General features: G+C 36.2%; 1 protein-coding gene across 3 annotated transcripts in view; it reads left to right on the forward strand.

Annotated features, from left to right (window-relative positions):
- The window catches only part of LOC138692626 (transforming acidic coiled-coil-containing protein 2-like), a 302,133-nt gene that overhangs the window by 24,734 nt on the left and 254,846 nt on the right, over nucleotides 1-22,553 (forward strand). The window contains exon 1 of one of the 3 annotated variants that reach the window (XM_069815700.1): nucleotides 14,568-14,642. The exons of the other annotated variants lie outside the window; for them this stretch is intronic. Within the exon in view, the coding sequence (XP_069671801.1) occupies nucleotides 14,583-14,642 (60 nt within the window). The 5' untranslated portion in view covers nucleotides 14,568-14,582. Of the gene's footprint in view, nucleotides 1-14,567; nucleotides 14,643-22,553 lie in introns of those variants that run through there. 3 annotated transcript variants of the gene reach the window in all.

Here is a 22,553-nt window from a genome sequence, read left to right on the forward strand (position 1 = left end):
AAACCAAACTGTTACGAGTCCTCCATTGGTGGAATTGTGTTTTTAACTTTAATTCTTGAAGTCTCAAAAAGTTTTACTTGTACCTAAAAACAACATAGGCCTAACTAGTAAACAAAATTCAAATAGTTTTAATTGTGCAGTGAAATGAGTCGAAAGCTTAGGCTATACTCTTCCATAGCCCTGCTTAATTGCCTCACTTGGCATGTGAACAACTGTGTACAGTTTTTAATGACATCAGTTACCTTTGATGTGTGCTGAAATGAAATCTACGTACAGGACTTGACAGGGTTATTTAGTTTTTTGACTTACTTTACTTATCCTCCGGACACTTTACATCTGGAGGTTACATTTGTTATTTAGTATATGGTTTTTTTTAACAAATTTGACATTCAGATCTTTTACATCCGAGTATTTTAGAAATGCGCCAGATAAGTTATTTACAGTGGCATTTGTTTTATTATTTTATTGTTTCTTTTTAAATACTAGGTAGGATCTGAGAACTACTCACTTTATGATTTTTATGCATCACCTTGTTGAAACTGCATTTGTGTACCTCGTTTTAACCGTGACAACGCTTTTTAGTTCTTTTAAGCATTCAGATTATTGTATTGGGTTTCTGTTTTGTGAAGGACTTTAGATGAGGGCGCAAATAGCCATAGTAGCTGACGCACCCTTTTTAAACCCCACTAACTACTGAAATCTGTGTATAAGTAGACATTTCTCTGTAAAACATACGCTGTTGGAGGTTGCATTTAGACCGTTTACCTTTCTGTGTTGGAAAATGTATAGCACCGGTAATAAAATATTCAAGCATATCAGTGAATTAAACGGTAGAAGTGTTAGGGAAAGGGTGTTGAATTTTGTATGGTGATATACCAAAATTGTCAAGAGGATAAACTTGAAATTGAAGGAGCAGAGATACAAGAAAGAGACTGCAAAGTGAATTCTAATAATTTCGTATACTACAGTACTGTATGAATAAGGTAATAACTAAACTAATTAATTTGGAATTCAGTATGAACATTTATTAAAGTTAGAGGGTACGTATGGTGTGAGATTGTGCCATAAAAACTTTTCCTACCATTTGTATTTTGTGACTTAATTTTGGCTCATAAGCAAAGATTCATATTATAGGCTACTTGGTGTTACTAGTAAGCTTATCAACATCTGTTGACAACTTTGGAATTTCGTTGTGTGCTGTAGGAAAAGTTCAACTGGCACAATCTCACTCCAGGTGACTATTAACCTGTTTTGTTCTTGAGTTCTGATTTATTATACTAAAAATACCTACAGCAAAAGGAACCTTCTGCTGTGGAGATGAAATCAGAATCAGACCTTATGAGACATTGCTTAATTCATTTTGACGCTATGATACTTTAAATGAAGCTTTGTGAAGTTATGTTTATGCATATTCCAACTCTACTAGTGGTTCGTAGTCTGAGTTTTGAAGGAAAGCTGATTATTAATTCTGTTCACAACATTGCTTCTTTTGTTCTCCTTCTGTAGCTGTATTGATTAGATTTGTTGGCATTGTTCTGCGTCAAAAGACAATTTGCGTGGCTTTGTTGATTTTACTCAGTTTTCTCTTTCTCTGTCTAGCTTTACTCCTCTGTACTTCCTCAATAGCTATCTTTCTCAATTTCTCACTGTTACTTTTTCATTTTCCCTTTCTCTGTCTACCTTTTACTCCTCTATATTTCCTCTATAGCTATATTTCTCTATTTCTGTTACTGCTTCACATTATTTTTCATTATTTATTTTATTTTCCCCTTTTGCTTCTCTTCGTTTCTTTTTTTAGGCCTAACCTTCCTTTCGGTTTTTCTTGTACAAAGCTATTTAAATTTCATATACAGTAATTGAATCGGTCGGAGCTAAAAGGAATTAAGTCACTTTTGACAACTTTTAAGGAGAAGCAAAACATATTGCATTAATAACACAAATATTATATTTTTATGTTATAGAAGACAAAAGAATATTTAAAAGTCTTAGTTCCTTCTTCCTCCGTTCGATGCGCATGACATCAGTTGTTCAAATTGTTGCATAACCCAAAACTTCATATTTTGACTTAATTCCTTTTAGCTCCGACCGATTCAATTGTATTAATTTTTTGTATTCATAAATTAAACAATTAAAACTACAGGTACAGTTCACAGTTGCATTTTAAACAGTTTTTGGTTAAATAAGCCTTGGGTAACCTCTGCTATAAATAGTTACGTATTAAAATGTAAACAGTTTGGTATATATTTTAGTATACTGTCAACTCCTCTATGCTTTAGAACTTGAGAACATTTGGTCTGTTCCGACTTCAAGGGGTCTTCATTTGATTTTGTAACAGTATCCTGTTTATAATCGTAACATTATTCTTGGAAATCTATTTTCGGACATTCGTTGTAAATGTTAAAACCAGCATTTTTCTGCTTTATCTACCCTTTTTTCCTCAGGTGTTGTGTATAGTTTATCCCCAGAATTCTGTTACGTTTAAATTGTTAGTTTCGAGAACATTTTTCTTTGAACTTGAGTTACGAAAACTGATGCAAAACTGAACTGAATGTTAAAGAGAAGCGAACCTTTGAAACCTCTCCCCTTCCCCTTCCTCCTCCTCCTCCTCTCTGCTTTCCATTTTTTCAGTTTCTCCATTTTCGCTACTTGAAATTTTTGGTGGATTGCTGTTAGTACAGTTATTATAGAAGAAAACAGTCACCCCTTTTTTTTATTTCCTACCTGTAATTTGAAGTGGAATCTCACTGATAGGTAAAGGTAGCCTATCCCTTTTACACGCAATGAAGGGATATGGAGGTAGAGCTCGACACTAGAATGAGGTGGTATGGTTGGCACCACTCTCCGACCTCCCTTTACCCCCAGGAAAGACGCAGTACTTAGTTTGACAAGTGGCTGAGTGGATTCCTAGGTTGTTCTGGATATTTTGGCAACTAAACAATACCATCCACCATTTGGGTTAAACCCAGGACCTTCCAGTTCTTAGGCAATTGCTGTACTAACTGAGCTATCTAGCCGCCAGAATATCTCAAATATTAATTAGGGTAGACCAGGGTAATTATAAACACTTTCCACTGATTTCAAATATATTTCAACATTACACAACCCTCAGTAACGGTAAGCATGACAAAGAAACAGTGTGTTATTTTAGATCTTCATTTTCCCTGAAAATGGGTTTAAAATAATAAGCTTGACTTTTTTTTTTGACATTTTAATTGCTAGTTTACATTTACCCCTTTGAGAGGGGGGTAATTGTAAACGCTAATTTTCGCACGAGCTATCAGACACTGAACATTTTTTCTGTTCCAGAAGAAAGAGCTGTACTCCTTCCAATTCAATTTTGGTCACTGGTACATTTCGTCCCTTTAACCTATGATATAGGGGAGAGTCGGGTAGTATCGGACATCGGGTAGTATCGGACAGTGCATTTCTTTCATCTACCACCATATGGTAGTACCTGAATGACATGGTTACGTTTCTCTATGCGACATCACAGAAACGTAACCATGTCAATCAGGTACTATCATCGTGTGGTAGATGAAAGAAACTCACTGTCCGATATTACCCGATGTCCGATACTACCCGACTCTCCCCTATGAGTTGAATGGGGATCTCTTTGATTACTGAAAAGTACGAAATGTAACCATAGTAAAACATGTTTACAATTACCCCCAAGCATTTAAAACTATGGGGCAAATGTAAACACGTCATAATATAATGAACTGAGGTTATGGGAGATCTCAAAACCAATGTAATAAATGTTAACTACTATACATTACTCATAAAAACAAAATATTCTTAAAAAATAGCACTGTACGTTTCCTTACAGTGCCAAAAATGAAGGTGAAGCAAAATTCTTTTTCATTTTTTTTTTTTTTTTTTTTTTGTAGACTCTTACAAAACATTCGTTTACAACTAAGCAGTTACTCCTATTTGGCGCCAAACTGCTTTGTAGGTTAGCCAACATGTTAATATAATATTCCCCTGAATTAAAATTTTTATCCATTTTGAATCTTGCGTACACCACTTTTAACACTTGAATATAATTAATTGATGAACTAGGCTCTGATGATGGTGCGTGAAGCACTGAAACAGCTGTAAGCCGGACAAATATTATATATTTAACACGAGTAAGCCCACTAGTTCATCAATTAATTAAATTTTTATATTGACAGTTTATTTCTCACAGCATTTGTTTACAATTACCCTCATCTACTCTATTCTTGTTCTTAAGCATGCATTCTTATGTAGTGTGACAATACAAAAACAGTGGCGGACGGACAGAAAATAATGTTATTGACCACTTCGTTGCGAAATAGTTTTACTTCAGCACATAATAGGTTTGTTCCAGCACGGTTCGGAATCTATTCTGAACTGCCTGCTCATGCGCAGTAGTCCAATGTGTGATCTAACAAGACTAGAATTGATTCTGAACCGATACTGAATTCCCAGTTCCCTGTTCCAACGTGCATCAGAATTAGTTCGGAACGAGTGAAATTTATTCTCTATTAAGAGCAAAACTGGGAGTTCTGGACTGTTGACACATGTGCATATGGTTTAATCTGAACTTATGGTTAAAATACTTCGAGACTAGGCAGTTTAAAATTAGAAAAAAAATAGTCGATCATGAATGATTTGGAAGGTGATATTTTATGACGAATTAAGTTAGGAAGATGAATATAATTTTAATATGAGAAGAAACTCCGAAGGTCGTGAAAGAAAAGTTCAACAAACGTTCCAACAACGTAAAATCACGAACTAGTTCTGACAACCTGGCGCATGCGTCGAAAGAAGGTCGGTATTAGTTCGGAACGCGTTCTGAATTGCTTGCTGGAACAAATCTAACGTAGACAGTAGATTAAGTTGATTAAAATTGAGTTTTTGCAATTTTATTGTGGCTTCAGCTGCTTTACAGTGAGCATCCTGGCCTTTCTCCAAAGTTTATATTGCATTTCCTCCTCTTTGTTGGGTTGCACGGAGGAAAGTAGATTATGTCCCTGAAAGCCTGGGTCGGACGCTTGAGTTATAAAATTTCACTACATTGTTCGACACGGTGTCATTTTCTCTGTTAGATTTGGGACACCAAAATTGTAAATATATCAACAACAATACTTATTCCACGGTACTTCGGTCTTATTCTAGCCTATGGACTTGTGTTCTTTTAACTGATACTGGACGAACAAGATGCTATTCATGTGACGTGGAGTCGGTATGGCGTTGTCCTCAATCTACAACAACACACTTAAAAGAAACCATCATAGACAGGATTCAAACCCGTGACTGTGGCCTCTACTGACAAAGAAACCTTCCTAGAAAAATCGTCCATGGTTAGGTACTATTAAAGGAAGAGTACTTAAATACAACCAGTATGAATCATACGGTACAAAGAAATCTCTTCCAAAAGCAGCTTAAAAACTCAACATAACCTTTATTTCACGTGTTTGACACAGATTTTCGTAATAATTTACCTTATCACATCCAAAAATTTGGTCTTGTGTCCTTACTACGTTGGGTTACTGTGGGCAGAGAATTAATTCTTCATGAGTATTCAAGTGTCAGTACAGCAAATAGTTCATAATAAATTATGAATACTTAATTTTGACATTAAAATTATCTATCTGCTTCATTTTAAGTTTAAATTCATCTGTTTTACGTTACGTGTCTTAAGGGACGGAAAACCACTTTCAAACGTAGCTGAAATCCGCATAGTAATCTTTATTTCATGCTGTTGGCACACACGTGCTTGGCAAGAGCTCTTCGTAATACTTTTAATAAAAAATGTGGTTTGTGGCTGAATTACTACGGATACAGAAGGTGGGGAATTTCTCACGAGTATTCATACGTAAATGAAAAAAACAGTACGACCTACAGGGTCTTTCATAAGTAACGAGTCTATCGAAAAATGAACTATTTTGGATAATTTTTTGAAATGATGTTCATCCTCACGAGAAAGAACCCTTCCCGATATCGTACAGTCGATTTGGAAACAAACACCTCCCTCCCCTTGCCGCCAGAACTATTAAACGAAAGAATGGTTAGTGTTTGAAACCTTCATTAAAACACAAATGTAAAAACACTTTCAATTGTTGACAAATTATGGTGTACAATTTCCAAAATGTCTTCTGTTCTACAGAATGCACAAATGTAAGCGACGTATCAACTCTTCATGGACTCTGGTGAGCATTTCAGGCGTAACCATTTGTATCGTGTGTTCAATTCGTTTCACTAATTCAGGAATGGTGCGTGGCTTAGTCGCATAGACACAATCCTTGATGTATCCCCAGAAAAAGAATTCCAGGGGAATCAAATCAGGTGATCGCGGAGGCCAACGGATTGGACCTGTGGTGTAGGTATAGGCATGGCCATGTGCCATTATCCTTGACCTATAGAAGGCCATGCTCCAAGTCATTTTAAGTTGGCATCAAATGCACATTACACATGGATAAGTAGCTTCCTCTGGCGGCAGGGAGAGTGTGTGTTTGTTTCCAAATCGACTGTACGGCACCGGGAAGGGCTCTTTCTCGTGAGGATGAACATCATTTCAAGAAATTATCCAAAATAGTTAATTTTTTTATAGACTCGTTACTTATGAAAGATTCTGTACTTAATTTTGACTTTAAAGTTATCAGTCTGCCTACCGCAAGTTGAAATGCATTTGTTTTACATTACGAGACTTATGGCCGGTTTCACCAAGCTTCTTTAAATCAGCACAAACGACTTGTTAACAAATGGATCGTTTAATTTTAACGGAATCTTTAAAAGTTGACTATTTCACCAAGCCTCATATCTTTAAAATTAACAGGCGTTTACTAACGAGGGGATTTTGTACTTGTATCTTGCATGTTTTGTTTTTCATACGACCATGGCTTCGAAATCGCGAATTTCATTGGTTACATATGATCATGGCTGACTTTGTTTGGCATGAAGAAACAATCATAGGCAAACGGGTAAGAGGCAGTAATTTTAAGAACATCTTCCTAAATACAGCATGTTGTCATACCGCAATTAAAAAAAAAAAAGACAGCTGCTTCCAAATGTAAATAATAGGAATGTAGAGCAGTTAAATTGTAGCTTCTAAAGGAAATCTGAGAAAATTTGGCGGACTACAAGGTCGACAGCTTAAAAATTGATGCCACAATTAATTATATACAAAGCATTCTAAGCAGTTATATTAGGCCTAAATTTAGGACGGGAAATCGCCTCTTCCATAAATTGCATACTACTTTTCCACTGTATTTCATGCAGATTTATTAGTACCCTGTAACAATTTTGCCATGCTTGTGTGGCAGGATTCAGGAGAGATGTCATTAAATTGGATTTTAAGGGGTATCCATTGTCTCCTAAAAGAAAATCTCTTTGCACCCTTTTCATTTAAAAGGCATCCTCCTTTGGAATGTTGTGCTATCCGTGTAGACCGTAACATTATCTTAAACCGAGAAGAATCTGTTGGAGAGGCGTTAAGTGGGTGATTCCTATCTGTCGTATTCTAACCTATTACAATTTCAATAAACTAGCGCTGAGGTAGTTCTGAGGTAAAAGTGAAAATCGTTGAACTTATAAGGGATTTTTTTGTGGTAATGCAGTTGATCGTATATGCAAGTCATAACAAAAAATTAAACTAATCAAACATAACCTGTCACAGATTCGTATGTGCAAGGTGTATAAGCAGAGTACGAAGGAAACTACCTCAGCGCTAGTTTAGCCACAATTTTTCTATGCGGAGCGTTACATAGGCCTATGAAATTGTTTGAATATTGAAGGAAAAATTGGATCTTCTATTGCAGAATCTTTTGGCTATATTACTGCTAGGATATACGATTGGAACATGTACACAATCTATGTTGTCTATGACAACATAAAATTTAGCTATAACCTTATTAGGCCTATAGAAATAATGACTATTGTAATGTTGGTAGTACGTCTGATAATTTATTCACATATCTAGACAATACAGCTTTTGATACCCCGTTCATATCATCAATTACTATTTCAAAACTTCCCGCAACATTATTTTAAAACGAGAAGAATCTGTTGAAGAGGCGTTAAGTGGGTGATTTCTATCTGTCGTATTCTAACCTATACAGTATACTGGTATTCAGTTTTTTTCTAGAATCATTCTTACTATTTATTTCCTTAATGTGTAGCTTTCGTGGAATTCTTTATCACTTAAATCTTCAAAATGATTATTCCGAGTGTTATTACAACATATAAGTTCGTCGTTATGTTGAAGTTCTAAATAAAGAACTTCATCATCGAATAATTACGTCCGCCATGTTGTTGACTTCTTAACACATCGTTACTGTTTTAACGCGACGAATAGGTCCTAATAAATTAACGATGAATTTAAAGATGCGTTAGCAATAATGATACTTGGTGAAACACAAAAACTGACTAACGTGTCATTAAATTATTTAACGAGACGTTATAATGATGACGAAGGTTGGTGAAACCGGCCATTAGGGTAATTCCAATTCTAACCAATTTCAGTTTTATTTTTTCACATTAACAAATTTTTTATATTTTGTTTCGGTAAAAATATGCCTTTTTAAATACAAGGTTTAACGTGTCTGAGCTTTCTGTCCAAAATTCCGTCATTCAATTAGTTTTAATTGCAATCATACGTAAAGAAGCATCATAATGTTTCGCGTGCATCACGATTAACAAACGTATCTGTATTCGAGTAATTTAACAGATGCAGTCTTAACGTTTCTTGCTTTTTTCTGATAATAACTTATTTTGAACTAATATGAAGTATAGTTACACTGCATCTCTCGTCGTTATAAAACAGCGAACTTTCAATGTTGTAACAGCTTATTAGCGAACCGAAAGGATTAGACTTAAACCATAATCCAATTTGTTTGTTCTTCTTAATAAGCTTCTAGCCTGCGTCGAAGTTCTGGTGTATGTTTTGTAGGCTGCATTTAAACAGTAAAACTAAAGCAGTGAGAGAGTAAATTAAAAATATATGCTATTCACCTAAATAGAATTTATAAATGAGTAGCCTATATTAGTACATTATGCAACGAGCCTATAATGGTAGTAATTAAGACGCAAGTATCATTGTTTATCAAGCGAGTTTCATAATTTTCATACGAGCGTCTTAATTACCATTATAGGTAAGTTTCATACGACTTTTTATGCTCGACCATATTTCTAACTTGAAATTATTCAAAATTATGGTTATGTGCGAACTGACCTGAATTGTGAGATGTGCGCAGACGCGAAACTATTGATTTTTTCCGAGGCCGAATTTCATTGACCTTGGCACAGAATAAGATTAACATTACTCTGATATATCCTGAAAATTGATTAGAATTGAAAAACGAGATGACAAATTGAATTTATTTGAATATTATTTACAGTTAACTCTAATTATTATAGTAACAGAACATAACCTTCTGCGACAGTATTGGATTTCCAGCCTCCGTGACTTTTCGATAATTCTCTTTCGATTGCATATCCGAGAATAATCGATACTTGCGGTTTTATAACGGTACAAAGCTGACTTGTCATTGGCTGAACACCTGTACTTTAATGAGTAGGTGTACTTTAATGACATGCATTAAAGGACTGCTACCAGGTGTATAATTACTACATTTCGGCTTGCTCGAGCATAAACGTATTTATAGGGCGACCTAAACTCCATCCGAAGCATTGAAGCCAAATATTTAGACCATTGTACGTACACTCAATGAATAGGGCAAGTATGAACTTGTATAGGCTCTTTGGTTTTATCCCTTAAATTTTTTCGAACCAGGGATTAGTTCTCAAGATGTTTACATTCACAAGCAAACATTCTGATGAGAGCAGATAAAAAAGTTATACTTTTTCTTTCACCAGGGTAATAATGTCAAAAGAAGTGCCTATAAAAATTTTGGTCACTCGACTGCAATTACGAGGGTCGTAAAAAAATAAGTTCGGCAGAGGCCGTTAACAGAAAGAAAACACAATTTCATTGAAAAAATTTATTGGAAAACAGCAATTATTGAGTTATATTTCAACATATTCCCCCATCGGACATTTGTCATATCATGGGCTGACAGAGGTGTAGACGGCTGTCAAACGCTGGTTCTGATCCCAGACAGCTGACTTCTACGACACAAAGATACAAATATTGATCACATGGTATGACAAATGTCTTGTCTCAATTTCCCAGGGGAAATCACTTTCTGGACGGCCTCCAATTGCGGTCGAGTGACCAAAATTTGTATAAGCATTTATTTTGACATTATTAACATGGTGGAAGAAAAAAAAATTAACTTTATCTGTCCCCATCATAATGTTTGCTTATCAGCTCCATCCAGTTCAGAACAGTGCAGCCGGATGTGTGAAGAAGTTATTCTTCCGTACCATATTACTTGATTTGTAGATGTTTTCTCAAGCGGTAGTGGATAGTTAGCGTAACTGTCACCATATTTGTACTCCTGTTTATAATATGTTAGAAAGGATCGACCAAAGTCGAGCCTTGGTCCTCCAGTGAGTAAGTTCAGCCTGTGTCATGGCTGGAGTCGTCTTCGTTGATCTTGATGGTTGTTGAATTTGAGAGTCGTGGGTTTAAACCCGGTTGAGGATGATGGATTTTAGTAGGCGATAAAATTCTTCACACAATTTCCTCCGAATAGGAAATAAAACACTGGTCCACGTGTAGTACATTATGTTGAGTATCTGTGTACACTACCTATATGACTTGATCATTTCAACAAGAATTACGTACTTTATTAACTCATATACATATGATATAATTGGATAACTGGGTGCTCTTGCCAACTGAACTATGCAGGGATCTCACCAGCGCTAGTCAGAACTCTTCTCCTTTTGTGGTATGGCCAATTCCATGGCTATGCAGGAGTACATTTTTTTACTAAATGACTCCGAGCTCCGAAAAGAAGACCCTTAACCTCCCTTGTAACTCTCATTGAAGTGAGAGATGCATGGATTTCCCGCATACTGTGTACAGTATTCACCTCAGAGTTAAAGAGCTCGTGGAGTATTAAGGTGGCACTTCAGTCATTGGTCCCCTGTCTCAACATACTCATGTCGGATCTCCCCCCTCTATCATCTGACCCTATTAATCTGGAACGACCTGGAAAAAGAACTAAGGAAGAGACTAGTGAAGTGCTCTGTGTGGAGTGTGGCATTGAATGCTGTAGAAATGTAGACAGACGACGAAGTAAAGCGAAACGAATAGATTTTTTTATTTTATTTTGTTATTTTACGACGCTGTATCAACATCTAGGTTATTTAGCGTCTGAATGAAGTGAAGGTGATACTGCCGGTGAAATGAGTCCAGGGTCCAGCACACAAAGTTACCCAGCATTTGCTCATATTGGGTTGAGGGAAAACCCCGGAAAAAACCTCAACCAGATAATTTGCCCCGACCGGGATTCGAACCCGGGCGACCTGGTTTCGCGGCCAGACGCGCTGACCGTTACTCCACAGGTGTGGACGAAACGAATAGAAGCATTTGAAATGTGGATATGGAGAAGGATGGAACGTGTGAAATGGACACATGGAATAGTTTAAGAATTAAGTGAACATCGTTTTAAAAATCTCTTTCCTTTGGATAACCCTGTATTCTGGTTTTAATTATTTTGTAATATTTCGTCTTTAATTCTGTCAAACAACGGTTGGATAATATTTTCCGCTACAAATAAACTCCGATAGAAATTCAACTCGCGATCAGTTCTCATCATCGTGAGCAATTACCTGTTTTCCCCTGCCCATTCCCCTCAGTTGTAAATGGATTTATACATTACGGAAACGTTTCCGGAGCATTGTTATGTTGATATGAACTTTGTGTGAAGTTGCGGATCCAGTCTGTTGAGCGCTGCCATTAATCGCAACGTTCTCATCGACCGGCGCAGCTCAGCGGGTCCCAGCGGTGCAATACACTGTGCCTATGTGACCTCAGATATGAAAGGGTAACAAGCGATTCTGTAGTATTTGACACTCGTTAGTTCCACCTTGGATATTAATTCATCCTACTTTATAATTCTTTATTGAATTACTGAAGGGATTTTGTAATTTGGTGGCAATGTAAACAGGATACAGTAGAACCCCGATTATCCGTCACCCTATTAACCGATGGTCAGATTATCCGAATGTCTTTCTCTCGCTCTTTTATTTCTTTCTTTGCTGCGAAAAAAAGTAGTATTATACCTTATATTATTACTTATTTTTTCTAAAGTGTATTATTACAAGCCTTACATAGTACTACTGCCGGCAAAAAGAACAGTTATTTGAAGGTGTTTGTCCCAACTTGTAAAATAATCACTACCTGCCTTCAAAGAAATGGTCCCAAGAACTTCCGCACAATTTAGTATAGCAAACCCGTGCAGCATTCAGTCCTTGTCCTACTGTTCGAATGCCCGTTCTTTATATTTTCAAAGCAAAATATCTTCCAAGGGTATCAAAAGTGTTTTTGCTAAGTTTCGAAATAAAACTTCAAATAATTGAGAATTTTAGGAAAAGAGAAACCGCGGCTCATTTCGCATCAGAATACGAGAATGGCGTTCAAACTGTGTGCGATTTAAGGAAAAACAAGGATAAAGTGTATAAACTATGTAAATCTACAACAGGAGACTTCTACTATTCCTACCTTTCCGCGAACAAACATCACAAGAAATTTTCTTGGCCCTTATAAACCCATCATTGACAACCAGACTAAAATTAGTGAACTTCTAGTCCACTATCTAGCATGTTAAACACAAAACCGCGGAGGGAATTACAAAACTGTAATATACACTTCATTTATGAAAATATTTTATGGTACGGATTATACGATTTTTTCGATTAACCGTCCAGTCCATCCCCTTCATTACCACGGATAATAGAGGTTCTACTGTAGTTACAAAACACTTAATGTTTTCAATTATTATTATTATTTTTTAAGGTATCCCCGTAACATCCCATGAAGGCACTTGGGGGGCATGGCGGTAGAGCCTCATGCTTTCCATGATCTCGGCACTAGAATGAGGTGGTGTGATCGGCACCACGCTCTGACCGCCTTTTACCCCCGGGAAAGACCCGGTACTCAGTTTTATAGGAGATTGAGTGAACTGAACCTCGGGGCCGTTCTAAAAGTTTGGCAACGAAAAAAAATCCTGTCACATCTGGGACCGAACTCTGGACCTTCCAGTCCGTAGCCAGCTGCTCTACCAACAGAGCTACCCGGCCGCCATTATTACTACTACTACTACTACTACTACTACACTACTACTACCACCACCACAGTAGTAGTAGTAGTAGTAGTAGTAGTAGTAGTAGTAGTAGTAGTAGTAGTAGTAGTAGTAGGGTTAACGTTCCTCGCAGAGGCGTCGTGGTCTAACTAAGGCATCCTGCCTAGGACTCGCGTTGTGGAATGCGCTCTAGTCCGGTCCTCATGGGGGAAGATATTTTGGGGAGCTACGATAGGTAACGGTTAGCGCGTCTGGCCGCGAAACCAGGTGGCCCGGGTTCGATTTGAGAGTACTGAGTTATTGACTGTTAATGTGTGAGATTGCATAACTTCGTATAAATAAGGCGCAGATTACTCATTGATAAATTGATTGGATATAAAATATTATTTTCAGTAATTTTCAAATAATAAATAATTTTTAACATTGAGTTTGAGAGGTGATTAATACCACAATCTAATACATACAGTCACGAAGCTCAGTACTTAGGGAATCTGCATCCATTGACAGTTGAACTTGCTAGTTGCTAGCCACTAGGATCGCTACTATCGCCTCATCACAGATCCCCTTCCCTAGCAGACGACAAAATGTACTGTACTTTCATTATCGTGTTCTTTTGGAAAAATTAACACCTTTCCATTATTGAAATATTAAATACATAAGGTTTATTTATTATTTTTATGAAGTACATAGTATGTTTTATAAACTCACTTTGCTCGATCTTTCGGAAGGAGGATAACTCTGGCCTCTATTTTTTTATACAATTTATAGTACTGCAAACGTCTCATCTTTGTCCCATAGTATTATTATTATTCAATTATTGTATTTTAGCCAGTAACATTTATTACAAATTACAATCGATAACGAACCTTTCACAGTTTACACAACTTTTCTTTTTCTTCACAACAATGCGAAAAATACAGCACAGTCTATTGTTCCTAGTCGCTAATCGCTTGGAGCGCTGTATCGCGAGAAATGCCAAAAAAAAAAAAAAAAACACAAGTTTCGTGACTACTGTATGTACTAGACTGTGATTAGTACTGTACCATTGTTCTCAAGTATTGGTTTCATTGTCCAAATCCGAAGGCCGTTGTGTTACCACAGTAAAATTCATAGTTACTGGAAACAGTTCTGAACGCATTCACAGAAGGAAGGTAGATAGCGTTTTCAGTAAATACAAGCAAAATGATGGTTAAAATAAAATATGCGCCTGTCGAGAGATCTTCTTAAAATCCTTTGATTATGGCTCAACAATTAAACATGAGATCATGTCTTTACTTTTCACACATGTTGTTGCCATGTGACTGCAGGCCTTGGTCCTTGGAATTGAATGTTCTCATTTGTTGGTAGTAAATTCGTCATAATTGGTACAGCTGTGTCAACCAACGCTGTTTTCATTTTGATTTTGTGATGATAGCTTCTGTTCTAGTTACGTTTTTCGCCATTCTTCGATATCTACGAGAATGTTACGTAAGTTGCATTGCAGTATCGTGCCCATTGCATTAACAGTGTTTGTGTTTAACAGTCTACTTCACATAGGCCTATGTGCAATATTTTAGCAGGGTAGATTAGTTCCGCAGCATGTTAGTGCAGATGCAGGCAATGTTTACTGCATTGTGGTATTGATCTTAAGTGGACCATTGGTCAGGCGTTGATGAGAAAATTTATATTTATCCCAGTTTCTTAGGAGCGCCATTTCCTTTCTTTCTAATATAACCGAGAACTCTGTAATTAATTTTATTATATTTCTTCCATTTTATTCACTTTAGTACTGTATTTTGTTGGTTATTTTATCTTTTAGCTGTAGTTATAGTTTCGTTTTGCAGTGTTATCGAAGTGTTTGTTTTCGATTATTTGGTCAAGAACACATGCATTCTTTGTTTAGATTTAGTGGACAGCTTATAATATTTTTGCACAAATTCAAGAAATAACTTATATTCATTGCAATCAAATAAATTGCACTGGACCCAATACTTCAGAATATAAGATCCCTTCATCATTCACCACTTGATTCCTGGAGGCGTATAGTGATGGCACTCATACTTCGTTCAGTAGAGGCCTCTGTAGTCTAATACAGGCTTTCGACCTGCAGTTTTGTGAGACACCGTGATTAAAAAATGCTGCAGTGACATCACCGCAAGACAAGGAGTTCCATAAAATTGTGAATTAGGCTGTATTTTTAATGTTCTTTGATTTAGAGCTTTTAGGACTCCATTATTCATTCATCACTGTTAATGCATTAAAATCATTGCATAACCTTTATTTACTTCAAATCTAGTGAACGTACGTTTGGAAGATTTACATTCCATTTTTCTTTCAATCAGTTATCATACTTGTCTTGTGACGTGTTGTGACCCCTTTTGCTAAACTATTAGCTGGCTCGAGTTGCTGCTGTGCTCATCTGCATTTGTCATCACCTGTGAGTCCCCCAGTTACACTTTTTGGCGAAAATACATCTCATCCTATTGTAAACTTCGCACATAAACTTTTAAACTGTGCGGATTCCAATAACATAGTATATACATACAGTAGAACCCCGATTATCCGTCACCCTATTAACCGATCAGCGGATTATCCGACTGTCTCTCTCACTCCATTCTTTCTCTGCTGCGGAAAAAACTATGTAGTAATATACCTTATATTGGTACCTAATCTTTTCTAGAATCTATTATTATAAGTCTTTATCCTTACATATTACAAGTGTACTGCCAGGAATAGGAACAATTACCGCTAGGCATACTTGAAGGTGTTTTTCCCAAATTGTAAAATAATCACTACCTGCTTTCAATGAAATGGTCCCAAAAACTTCCGCAAAATTTAGAGCAAACCCGTGCAGCATCCAGTCCTTGTTCTACTGTTCGCGTGCTCGTACTTCATAATTTCTCTCCAAAATATCTTCCACAGGTGTCAAAGTATTTTACAAGTATCAGAATAAAAATACAAATAAATAATTTATCAGTTTGCGAAAAGAGAAATCGCTGCTCCTCTCGCATCAGAATAGCTACGAGATTGGCATTACAAATGAAGGGTACACGGGAAAAACGATCAAGATCCATCAAAAATCGAAATTGAGTTAATAATGCTATCTTATAGTGGAAAAGAAGTACTATCATGTGGTCTAGCTAGTAATAAGAAATCATCGTTCTTGACATTCCACTACGTCAATTTATATTAAATACACACATAACAAAGTATTAAGTACCGTACTTAAACTTTAAAATTCGTTTTTCTCAACTTTCTAAAATGGACCTTGATCGTTATTCCCGTGTACCCTTCAAATGTGCGCAATTTAATTAAAAACAAGAATGAAGTGTATAAAATCTGTAAATCTACAAGAAACCTCTACTATTCCTATATTTCCACAAAGAATCAACGTAAGAAATTTACTTGGCCCTCATAAAACCATTGTTGACAACCGGATTTAAATTAAGCTTATTACTGGTAAACTTCTGTTTCACTATTTAGCATGTTAAACACAAGACCACGGTGGAAATTATGAAACTGTGCTATGCACTTATTTACGAAAATATTTTATGATACGGATTATCCGATATTTTCGATTAACCGTCCAGTCCACCCCCTTGATTACCACGGATAATAGAGGTTCTACTGTATTTAGATACACACGATATAGATTTGCTTACACTAATCCTAGAAGAAGAATTGAATCTTTCCATAATGATCACTTTGAAAAAATGTGTGATAGTTTGATACTTACCTAGAAACGAATTTACGAACACGTTTTATCCTTAAGGCGACCTTGTTATACGTGTAATTTAGAAAGCATTGCTACAAATGGATGCTTGTAGTAGTAGGTGGTATCAAGAAGGTCCTTGGCCCATTCCTGGTCAAGTCAGCCTTACTTTCGCTGTTTGCAGGCTTGATTATTTCCTTTATGTTCAGTTTAATACGTGACACAACTACTTTTGTAACACATTTAATATTAATTTCAACATGAAACATTTAAACACTATGAAAATTGGCAGAATCAAACTGCTCGTTTTGTAGTTCCTCACTATAAATATTGGTTTATTTTTCTTAAACTTTGGTTTAAAAATGTGGATCAATGTGTATTAAGAAGTCATGCATTTGCATTTTATTTTTCCAAAATTATTATTGATGTGCTGTTTAATGATTTTTGCTAATATATTTTGTAACCTTTTAGATGAAGTTTACTGTGCATATAAGTGTTAATTTTGCACTTTGAAAAAACTGCATTATATTTTCATAAATATATTCTAATTTAGCATATTATAACATTTGCTTCGTAAAAGAAAATTTAAAATATTGAAAACTTCTTTAAAATGAACTATTTTTGTCAACTGCCAGTAGGAATTAAACTAGCTTACTAGCTTACGAACGGATTAAAAAATCAGTTCTCTTTATGGCTTAAAGTTTCTGATGAAAGAAAAGAAACACATAGAACACGAATGCGAGAATACTGAGGAAAGGGAGTTAAAAGCAAATCAGTTGAAATAACGTGGTCCATAGCAGGCCGGATCAATAATAATAATAATAATAATAATAATAATAATAATAATAATTTATTTTATTTTATTTTACCTGGAAAAGTTAAGGTCTTGAGGCCTTCTATTCCACGCAACCAGGTCTAGAATGAATACAAATGCATGCAATAATAATAATAATAATAATTATTATTATTATTATTATTATTATTATTATTATTATTATTATTATTATTGATACGTGTGAAATACCTATTATTGAAACTTATTTGTTACCTTTTAATCTGAGTAGAAAGGGACTTAATTCGAAAGATAATTACTTAGAACTATCAGCTATCGGGTATCATTCAACTTTTACTCGCTACTCGTTACATTTTGAAGATGTTAGCACATCCATTTGTATTTTATAGTGAAAGACATGAAAGTATCCCTAATAAAACAACTATGCTCTGTGACTTCTGAGAGGTTGAAGTGTCTGATACCGTATGTCTCCTCCATGAGATAGAGAAGTGCCTTTGAATATAGACATAAGGTACTGATACTTTGGGATAATATCACACGCAGTGAATACTTCTGTTCCTCTGTTATTTTTGTAGTCTAAGGAGATGTCGGGGTCACAATGTTAAACGATACCTGAGGTTCACTGGTTCAAACCCGGGGACGACGAAGGATCTTAAAGGCGATACAATCCTTAGCATGACTTATTCTGAGAGGAAAGTTATACCACAATCTAGTATATACAGTCATGAAGCTTAATACGTAGTAAATATGCATCCATAGATAGTTGCTAACCACTAGGATCGCTAATATCGCCTCATTACAGACAATGCGAAATAGTACCGGCACAATCTATTGTTCCTAGCACCCTCACAACTCAAGCTACGTGACTGTATATACTAGACTGTGGTTAAACTATGGGTTCCATATTGTCTGTCGTTTATGTGCTGTGATCTAACATTGTTTGAAGAGTGCCTTTGATATGAGCTTCATTTAGGAACATTTGTGTGGGACATCTGGTATTTTAGGTGAACCAGAACAGGCAGTACAATTCGAGAAAGATAACTTTTCTCATCTTTAATGCAGAGTGTAATGTCTGTGTATCGCTGTCACGAGACTGGTGAACACAGCTGCAGTAGTACTCCCAAATCGTGCTCTTGTGATTGTCGAGTATTAAGTCATATAGTATGCATTTGCCTGATTATATAGTGTCATGAAAATTTATGTATCGACTGTCTGCTGTCTGTAATGAAGATATGATCAAATATTAATCTTTCAAGAGCCAGAATTATTAAGTATCAAGCTCGTAAAGCGTTAAGGATACTTTACCTGTAACATGTTAATCGGTCCAGTTCAGTGATTGAAAGTTCATGGCCAGGTTGTATATACTACACGTGTATTGAAAGGAAGGACTTTGGAGTTACGCAAAAGTTCATTCTCTCTTCAGGCAGTTTCTTGTTCAGATTAAGACTGAGCAAGATCTCGGAGTGGAGCCGGCTTGGCAGACGTGACTGGATCTGAAACAAGTTTGTTATGACTTGCCGCAGAAACTCGCCTCACAACTTTGGATGACTAAGCCACTGGTTGATGCAATACTTGGAATTGATAATATAGATGAGCTGCCGTAACTGGTATTGTAATGAACGTGGTAAATATTTAGTAAGGCGTTTAGCGAAACATGGAATTGAAGTTTTGTGTTGTGGTTACTGCAGTTTCCTGTCGCGACTATTGAAACGTCTCTCAGCTGTGCGGTTTTGAAAGCTTCTACGTTTCTTCCTTCATTCCATTATTTCTTTGTCTTCTCTCCTTTCTTCTTGCGTTTCACATTTTATTTTTCGTATATACAGGGTACGTCAGAAAGAACGGATGTATTCCACATGGCAAGAAAATTGTAAAGATTCATCAAATCAAAAATTTATTGTTATCAACATATTCACCAATACATGCAGTTTATTTATGTAAAACAACATTATCCATATGATGTCCTTGGCTTTCAATACAGGCATCGAGGCGTTTTCTGATGTTCGCCATCACTTTCACAGTCATAGCTGGTGCAATTGCCACGATTTCTTCACGAATCGCTGTCTTCAGTTCGTCCAGTGTATGTGATCGATGTTTACAAACTTACGCCTTCAAATGGTCCCAAAGAAAGAAGTCGCAGGGTGCGAGATCTTACCGTAGCCTCGGACAATCTCGGTGCAGTAGAATTTCGTCCAGGTGATTTCTTCTTTAATGTTGAACCTGTGATACGAAATGAAGCCTCCCACCGCAAAATTGTATTCCGAGTTGGAATCCTAGCGTGACATCCGATGTCGAAATGAGTCCTGAGGGGCGATCACAGACTCTTCATTTTTCAAAAATGTCTCTACGATGAAAGCACGTTGTACACCAGACCAACACCATATTCTCAACTGAAACTGCATTCTCTGGCTGACCCAACAGTCGTGGTCCCCCTCACTATATCTCTCTCCTCGTTGCGTATCGATAGTTTGAAATCCATCCGTTCTTTCTGACGCACCCTTTACTTTCCTTCTATCTCTTTTTACTCTTTTTCTCTAATTTTTCATCCTTTTCTCCCTCTCTTCCTATTCCTTTTACTCTATCTCCTTTGTATTTACTTTCTCTCTTTTCTGTTCTTTCTTTGTTACTTTGCCTTTTTTCAGTTTTCTCCTTTGTCTTTCTCTTTTCATATTCCCATTTTATCGTTTATAATATTTGTTTTGTCCACCTTCTCTTTATCTACTTTTATTTACTTCTTGTTTTTTTTTAACATGTAGGTCCCAACGTCTATATTCGATTTACACTAATAAAAAAATGAAAGGATTTTGTGGAACGGAAATTCGACTTCAATTGCCATGGAAGTGCTTACGTCATATCCGATAAACTCATTGTCAACAGTCCATTCGTATAAGTAAGGGGAGTTCGCATGTAATCCTTAGGAGAATTGCTGTGTAGTTTTAAAAGTAAAGTTATTCAGCTGTGCTTTTGACGTGGACGCGAAACAGACGCTTATACGATAAATGTGCGTAACCACACAAAATTAATACAAGCTTGGCATTACTTACAAATACTGTAGATAAATAATAATAACAGTATTTACTATATATTTTCATGTGCTTATACCATTCGGTGTGTCTGTTTGACTATGTAGTGTGAGAGTTGCGATTCTATATGTGTGTGTGTATATATATATATATATATATATATATATATATATATATATATATATATATATATATATATATTCGAATTCTCTCCATAGTCTATAATGTTGTCTTTAAAATTAAAAATATTTAATTCTTTAATGTTATTCTTTTTTTGGTCGAACAATTCTGTTTGTAGAAACTTGATTTTGGCTGCTTGAATTCTAGGATAATTTATTTTGATGAGTTTTCTTGTTTCACAGCCGTAACCTTACAAAATTCAAATTAATAGCTATTTACAAAATTCAGTCATAGTATCCTTTCGAACTTTTCCTTTTAGAGACATAATTATGCCGCATATGCTCGTAATTATGATGTAATTGTAACATGGCTATTTTCATTTCTAAATTGTAATTTAAATTATGATACCATATATCTTAAATATATAAGAACTATAAATTGCTATTTTTTTATTTATTTTACAACGCTTTATCAACTGCCATCGTTATCTAGCGTCATTTGCTCGTTATGGGTTGAGGGAAAACTAGAAAAAATCTTCAACCAGGTAACTTGTCTTGAATCAAGAAGTGATTACTTACACTTTATCATATTACTGTGATATACCGACGACGCCATTTTCCGTCGGACCCCGGCCACTTAGTCACTCGTAATGAGTACTTGTCTGTACTTGTGGTTGGACATAGTGTCTACGTTCACATAAACTGTGACACCGTAGATGAGGGTAGGCCAACAAAGGGGAACAGCAGTAGGTAGAACTTAAATGAAAGAGATGCAATCCGGCATCGAAAACTTGAATCCGGTGTGGCTTAGTGGATAAAGGACCAGCACGTAAAGCTGGAAAGCCGGGTTCGTGTCCCAGTGCCGGAGAATTTTTTCTCCGTTCTACCGATTCACCATTTGAAAGCCTGCCATGCGTTTTCATCACGGATCCCGGAACGGGTGCCCATATTCGGTGCGGGGAAAGATATACCCATTCTGCGTCAAAAGCAGATCTGATTAATGATTGGATATTTGTGAATTTATAGTAAGTTATACGTGAAAGGATATTAGCGTACAATTGTACACGAATTTAGATCAAGTGGTTTAATTTGTTGCTGCATAATTATGTGCTATGTTTACTTGACGTTTTGTAAGAGAGTTCGATTTAATGAATTTGCGCTCCTTAGATCATGAGACTTTTATCTCTATATTCACAATTTACGAGTAGATTGAACTACGTTAGACCTCTCTCTGTCCCCCTCTACAAAGTTGCTGACAGCTGTTGCGGAGGTTGCAGGGTCCATGAGTTACGTAGCACTGGTATGTTAACGGGAAGAATCTGTCTTCAGTCTCTGCCACAATTCATCTTCAGAGCCATTATCGTTTCTGTGCCAATTTCTATCTCTCTTCAGGTTCTTGCACAATTCATCTTCAAACCTGTTACGTTTCTGTGTTCGAACAGTGTGTGTGATGGTAATCTGTCTGTTCATCAAGGTTTTAATGATTATGCGGGATACTAATTAAAAAAATAGGATCAAGCTACTGCTAGGGAGATGAATATCTAAGGAGAACTTCTAGATTACCAAGATTAGAGAAAACAAGAAATGAAATCAGAAGGGTAAATGATTTGAAAAAAAAAATTCTGTATTGAAATAGTCTGAATATTAAATTCAAGCATTTTTTACTTAGTTATGGCTTTAAGGAACCCGGAGGTTCATTGCCGCCCTTACATAAGTCCGCCATTGGACCCTATCCTGAGCAAGATCAATCCAGTC

This window comes from Periplaneta americana, chromosome 2, assembly GCF_040183065.1.
Source record: "Periplaneta americana isolate PAMFEO1 chromosome 2, P.americana_PAMFEO1_priV1, whole genome shotgun sequence".
In the NCBI taxonomy this organism is placed as follows: domain Eukaryota; kingdom Metazoa; phylum Arthropoda; class Insecta; order Blattodea; family Blattidae; genus Periplaneta; species Periplaneta americana.